At 46.8% G+C, this 7356-nt stretch overlaps 1 protein-coding gene across 1 annotated transcript; it reads left to right on the top strand.

The window, feature by feature from the left end:
- The first annotated feature begins 255 nt into the window (after positions 1 to 255).
- Positions 256 to 4188, top strand: LOC130994259 (uncharacterized). Its single transcript, XM_057919300.1, has 3 exons — positions 256 to 1872; positions 2026 to 3055; positions 3215 to 4188. Exons 1-3 carry the CDS (start codon positions 256 to 258, stop codon positions 4186 to 4188), a joined length of 3621 nt encoding a protein of 1206 aa, XP_057775283.1.
- Positions 4189 to 7356: the final 3168 nt, after the last annotated feature.

Here is a 7356-nt window from a genome sequence, read left to right as displayed (position 1 = left end):
CATAATGTTTATGGGCATTACACCAAGCACTGCGGACACCTCAAACATCAGTTGGAGTTTCTGGTGCGCCAGGGTAACTTAGATCAGTTCATAGCCAAAAGAAACGAGGATCAGGTATAGAGACTAGAGCAGAGAAATGAGCCCCGACAGGATCAGGGGAATAACAGGGATCGTAGATAAGAGGAAAATTGGGATAACTGCAGAGGAGGAGCAGAGGGTCGGGTACCTCCCTTCCCGTACCGAAGAGAAGTACACATGATCTTTGGGGAAAATGGGACACCGACATCCAACAGGGCCAAGAAACAGGTTGTACGTGCAGTAAAATCAGGGTATTATCCCAATCATGTGATGGAGATTATGGGCACGACAGAAGAGCCGGTCATCAGCTTCGGGGCAGAGGACCTGCGAACGCTTATGTATCCGCACGACGATGCGCTGGTTATCACGACAGACATAGCCGGTTGCATTGTTCATCGCGTCTTCGTAGACTCGGGCAGTGCAGTGAATATTTTATATCTGGAGTGCCTCCAGAACATGGGAGTCAAAGCCCACATTGAACCAACAAACGCCCCATTATTCGGGTTTGGGGGAGAAATGGTCATGCCAATAGGTTTTGTGGAATTGTCGTTAAGTCTCGGCAATGCGGATGCCAGCAAGGCCAGGGTAATACGATTCCTAGTAGTAGACATGCCAAAACCATCCTACAATGTGATACTTGGCCGTCCTGCTTTGACGATGTTCAGAGCAATCATTTCCATGTTCCATCTAAAAATGAAATTCCCCATCGGAGGGGGAAGAGTGGGAGAAGTATGGGGCGACCAGAAAATGTCGAAAGCATGCCATGTGCAGATGCTCACGCACTCTTCAGGGCGGAAAAGGGAACGAATAACAGAGGGACCAGACGCTCGGAAAAAAGGAAAAATGGGCGAAATCACTGCTCCAGTAGAGGAGCGCCAGGAGTTGGCGGAATTATTAAATGACCGGGATAGTACAGAGAAATTTGCGCTGGTCTCCACCAGCAATGTATGTAATATGATAGAATTATTTCCTGGGCGAGAGGGTTTCCAGACCAAGATTGGATCTTCTATGAACAACCAAGCCAGAGAGGAGCTAATTAGCTGTCTGCGGAGAAATGCAGATGTATTTACCTTCAGCACGGCTGATCTGAAGGGAATAGACAGAGGGTTAGCGGAACATTGCCTTAATGTGGATCCGAAGGTTAAACCAGTGAAACAGCGAACAAGGCATTTCAGTGCCGAGAAAGATGTCGCGATCAGGGAGCAAGTTCAGGGGTTGCTGGATGCGGGCCTTATTGAAGAAGTCCAATATCCAGAGTGGATATCAAATGCTGTGATGGTGGCAAAAAAGACGAATAGTTGGTGTATGTGCGTGGATTACAAGGATCTCAATGCCGCCTGCCCCAAAGACCACTATCCTCTGTCGAGAATTGATCAATTAGTAGATTCCACATCGGGCTGCGCGCTATTGTCCATGATGGACGCATACCAGGGATATCACCAGGTCAAAATGAACAGAGGGGACATCGCTAAAATGGCTTTCGCCGTCTGCTGTGGGGTTTATGGCTGGAGAAGCATGTCATTTGGCTTAAAAAATATGGGAGCCACATACCAGAGGATGATGGAAAAAATCTTCAAAGAACAACTCTCCAAAAATATATCAGTGTATATGGATGACATGCTTGTATGCAGCGTCAGAGCGGAAGACCATGTCTCTAACCTGGAGGAGGTTTTCACGGTAATCAGAAAACACCGGCTCATGCTCGACCCGACGAAGTGTACCTTTGGAGTCACCACAGGAAAATTCTTGGGATACAAAGTTACGCCTGCGGGTATTGAAGTCAATACCGACAAGGTCAAAGCTATCATGGATATGACACCACCCAGAGGAATCAAGGAAGTGCAGACTCTGAACGGACGAATCACTGCTTTGGGCAGGTTCATTTCACGGTCAGCAGAACGGAGTTTACCATTTTTCAAAATCTTGAGAAAGGGGACCAAATTCCAGTGGACAGCGGAATGCCGAACAGCTTTTGAAGATGTCAAGGTTTACTTGGTGGAGCTCCCAACTTTGACCAAACCAGTCCCGGGAGAGACATTATATTTATACATAGCAGTGGGCGAGGAGTCAGTCAGTTCGGTGCTTATCAGAGAAGAGGGGAGTCATCAGAGGCCAATTTACTTTGTCAGCAGACTCATTCAGGGCCTCGAACTGAATTATTCAGAGATTGAGAAGGCTGCTCTGGCAGTCATGGTCACAGCACGGAAATTGAGACCCTATTTCTTGTCACACCAGGTAGTGGTGCGAACTGCCTTACCATTTAGGCAGGTGTTGGGGCGGCCAGATTTGTCAGGGAGAAAGGTCAAGTGGGCCGTGGAACTAGGGGAATATGACGTGGAGTATGAGCCAAGAATGGCTATCAAGGCACAAGCTCTGGCAAACTTTATCCAGGACACTACTCGCCGCCCCGTGCAGGAGTTCTGGATTGCTTTTGTGGATGGATCAGTCACCAAGGAAGGGTGCGGAATTGGAGTATACATCATCTCTCCAACCTTGGAAGTATATCAATTCGCCATCAAATTCACTTGTAGGATGTCCAAAAATGAGGCCGAGTATGAGGCCGTGGTCAGAGGAGCACATATCTTGTCGGAATTACGGGTTGAATGTGTTATAATCATAACTGACTCTCAGTTGGTAGCTCAGCAATTTTCAGGGAGTTATCACATTAAGGACCACAAGATGAAAGCATATCACTGCAAGATCAATGAAATGAAGCAAAAGTTCATGGAGTTTAAAATCGAACAGATTTCCAGAGAAGAGAATACAAAGGCAGGTTTACTAGCACGAATGGCCAGCACCGTGGAACAGACTTGGAATGACGAGATCACGCTGCTCTGTGATACCAGAGAAATGGGGACTTCACAGGTTTTCTCAGTGGAAATTCGGGATGATTGGCGGGCCCCAATTATACACTTTCTTAAGACAAGGGAACGGTTGAGCAAAGAATCTAATCAGAGGGCTCGATACGAGAATTATTGTTTGATTAACGATCAACTTTACAAGCGATCCTTTACTCAGCCTTTATTAAAATGCTTATCGCCTGAAGAAGCTAACTTTGCTTTAAAAGAAATTCATGCAGGTTGCTGTGGTGGGCATACGGGATTCAGGGATCTCGTACGAAAAATAATTCGGGCAGGGTTTTATTGGCCTAACGTCAACAAGGATGCCAGGGAATTCGTTCGCAAATCTGAGGCTTGCCAGAGATATGCGGGGAGAATCAACGTCCCAGGGGAAACCATGGGAGTCATGTATGCCGCATGCCCATTTGATAAGTGGGGTATAGATATCGTCGGGAAATTGCCTACCGCACCAGGAGGCAAGTGCTTTCTCATTGTGGCGGTGGACTACTTCTCCAAATGGGTCGAAGCCGAGGTGGTTGCAAAGATCGATGAAGTAACAGTGGAGCGGTTCATCTGGCGAAACATATGCTGCAGATTTGGTGTCCCTAGGATCATTGTATTAGACAATGGAACCCAATTCACAAGACAGAGAATTGCTGACTTTTGTGACCGAATGGATATCACTCAGCGTTTCGTGTCCGTGGCTCATCCTCAAGCAAATGGGCAAGTGGAGCTAGGAAACAGATCAATCTGCGAGGGGATCAAAAAACGGCTGAATCAGAGCAGAGGGAAGTGGGTTGAGGAGTTGGACACTGTCCTTTGGGCCTACCGAACTAGCCCAAAGACAGCAACCAGAGAAGCGCCTTTCACCTTGGTATACGGATCCAATGCAGTAATACCGGCGGAGACCAGACTGGAGTCATACCGCATCACTACCTACGACACAGAGCAAAATTCTGAACTCCGAAGAACAGAACTTGACCTTGTGGAAGCACAGATGGACGAAACTCAAGTCAGAGCAGCGAAGTACAAAAGCATTATCAAGGCGGGATACGACAAGCGGGTCAAAGCAAGAAAGCTAGCCAAGGGCGATCTAGTCCTCAAGAGGGTCGATGCACTGAAGCCAGTATGCAAGTTCGAGCCTAATTGGGAGGGACCCTTCATCATCACCGAGGTCCTGGGCGGCGGAGCGTACACTTTGTCGGATCCAGACGGCAGAGCCCTCCCCAGACCATGGAATATCAATACTCTGAAAAAGTTCTATGTATAATGTTGATTCAATGACATGATAAATTGTAGACCGAATACTCTTTTTCCCCACAGGGGTTTTAACGAGGTTCGGGGCCATGATATCAATAAAATTAGATACGTGGTTCTAGGGAATTCCCTGGTGTTGACTCATTTACTTTAATTTATTACTTTCCAAATTACATATTTCACTTAACATATTCATGCAGAGCATTGCACATGTCACCAGAGGGGGGAGTAGGGTATATACCTGATGCGTCTTCGACTTTTGGGCTATTTGGCCCTATTTTTTCTCTTTATTTGTGACAGTACAGGTCTGTCCCGGGGAAAAACAAAGTTGTGGAGGAAGGAAGGTCGGTAGAGTGGAAACGGAGAAAATGTGGTCAGAATGGGCACTCCCGAGCCCAGATTGCTATGTCATGTTTACCAGCATGGAGCTTCGGCCAACAAGTACCTCCCGAGTCTAACTTGGGGCATGGGAACCTGAAGCAACCCACTTGGTATGAACTACACTGAAGAAAGCAATCCGTCTGATCGCTACCCTGAAAAGCAGACAGCCGAGCCAAGAAAGGAAAGTAAATCTCAGAGATTTTGAAGAAGCGAGCGTAAGTAAGAGGAAGGAACTGGAAGGATCTGAAGAAAGGTTGACTAAGCTTGCAGCTGGACGCCATCTTCAATTGGATCAATCAAAGATTGAGCTAAAGAAAGAAAGAAGATCTCGGCGAAGATTTGGAGCTGGCGCAGCTAGGGTTAGACCTTGACCATTCGGCAGTATAAAAGATTGATGTGTGCAGCGTACACAAGCTCTTGGCACCTTTTTGAACTCTTTTTACTTTAGCTATTACTTTGATTCGCCGTGTGTGGCATCCAAAACAATTTACGTTTCAGTACTATTTACCTATTTCCGTTGTGTTTGCATTCGAACAAGATTGAAGGCTTGAAGCCTTAGGTATTATTTATCTATTCAAGTATTTCTTTTTGTTCTATAATGTGTTTAGTTCATTTCGTATTGATGAATTCTGTTATGCGTGAGTAATCCCTTAGGTGAGGTTTTAGGGGTGGAAATAATTGTTGTTAACATGTAAACATTCGTGAGGTATTTGTTCTTTCGGTTGAATCTCGTGGTTCCAGAAGGATCTTTTCGAAACCATGGACAGTAGGGGCCAAACGGGTGATCTCTGTTCGGTAAAACGCTGTCTATGTCAAGCAAAGGCTAGGGTATACCAGGGCGTGACAACCGGTATACCCACGACCGAGTAGCTGAGCAGCGTCAACAAAAGGCGCTGTAGATCCGGAAGGTGGGGAAAGGATTGATGGGATACACTGTCCTTCCTCAGTCTTGGGCTTCTCTAGAGACCATCCATCAACTGTGACGAGGCATAAAGCCGTGGTTATCAAACGAGGAAAGCAATCTCGGCGCCGTAGCATGTCTATGACTGGTCGGCTGACAAGGCTGAAAATGGTTGTGTCCAGAAGGCATGTGTCACTCAAAGTGCGGAGTTGGGGACCTACTTGGTGAATAACGGGTATGACTACCATCTAAGGAGAAGTGAAGCACTGCCTTGTGACCGGGGAACGTGTGACCTTCGGACCAAGTGACCACAATGGGATCAACCATCCTATATGTGAAGTATAACCCCTTGAAACGCCCAAATGTCTTTGGGCCACGCCTTGGGTTTATATGGATCATGGATGGATTATCAGTATGCCTATGACCGAAACGAATATCAACAACAGTTATGACCTAACCGAATAACCTCACCCCTTGTTATTATTGATCTTGTTAATTTCTTGTGCAGAGTATACAGATTGAGAATTGTGACACATCAGTTTGTCGTTGGAGAACAAAGTGGTTCCTCACTCCCTGTGGGATTCGACCCTACACTTACCACTAAGACTGAGATCTTGTTGTGAGACGTAGGAGCGTGTATTGTCTGTACTGGGCATACACAAGTATTTTGCCCGCACCGCACGACGGGTGTATGTCAAAATTGGCGCCGTGGCCGGGGAGTGACGCGCAGCAATTTTGTTCTCTCCTCATTCCATTTTCCGCTACTGGTGTATGCGTGGAACTCGTAGAGCTGTAAGAGCATTGGTGTTTGATCCTGATATTGATCGTACAGAAAGACGACTGCGCGCATGAGCACGAATAGCGAGACGCGAAGCTATGGCAGAGGCTGAACAGGCAGAAGCCGTACCGGAGAAGACCCTCAGACAGTTGGCATACCCAACTAACCTCAACCTGAGGCCGAACGGAATCACCCTACCCGCAAATCCGTTTGCACCTCGTCGGTATGACATGAAGCCCTCATTGCTTCAGATCTTACCGAAGTTTAATGGATACCAAGGAGATGACCCTCACACTCATCTCCAAGATTTTGAGATGACAATCATGCATCAATCCAATGATGAGCAGCAAGAGTATGTCAAATTGATACTCTTCCCTTTTACCTTGGTGGACAACGCAAGAAGATGGCTGTATGACCTACACGAAGGCAGTGTCACTACATGGGCACAACTGCAACAGGCTTTCTTGGAAGAATTCTTCCCAGCATCACGAGTGGAGCGGATGAGATGGGATATCCGCAGCATAAGGCAAGATGGGCTAGAATCCTTCTACGAGTACTGGACGAGATTCAAGAGAATGTTAAGCAACTGCCCTCATCACCAAATCACTCCAAAGGATCAGGTGGAGAGCTTTGTAAAAGATATGCGGAGAAACGATCGTAGTTTGGTCCTAGCAGCCTGCAATGGATCGTTGATGAGTAAGACTCCATTGGAGGTCTTCCAATTGTTGGGCACCATGGCAGAAGAATCACGCGATGAAGGACATGAAAGGAATCTGGAAAAACCAAGGAGAGCTGAAGAGAAGGAGGAGATGTCTAAACTGGACAAAACTATGGAGAAGAGCATGAACGAACTCAAGGAACTTCTATCGGGCTTGACTACACCGAAGAAGATTCGCCAGTGTGGCCTTTGCGATGCCACAGGACATCAATCTGAAAATTGCCCCAATTTTGGCGAAGATATTGTAGATGTCAATGCCATCGGAGGACATGATGGGAATCCACGGAAGTATGATCCTTATGCAAACACTTACAATCCAGGGTGGAGAGATCACCCTAACTTTCGATGGAAGCAAGATGGTCAGCCCCAACAGCAGAACAATATGGGTGCACCGATGCCACGT

This window comes from Salvia miltiorrhiza, chromosome 7 (assembly GCF_028751815.1).
Source record: "Salvia miltiorrhiza cultivar Shanhuang (shh) chromosome 7, IMPLAD_Smil_shh, whole genome shotgun sequence".
Taxonomy (NCBI): Eukaryota; Viridiplantae; Streptophyta; class Magnoliopsida; order Lamiales; family Lamiaceae; genus Salvia; species Salvia miltiorrhiza.
This window is presented reverse-complemented; position numbering and strand designations above follow the sequence as displayed.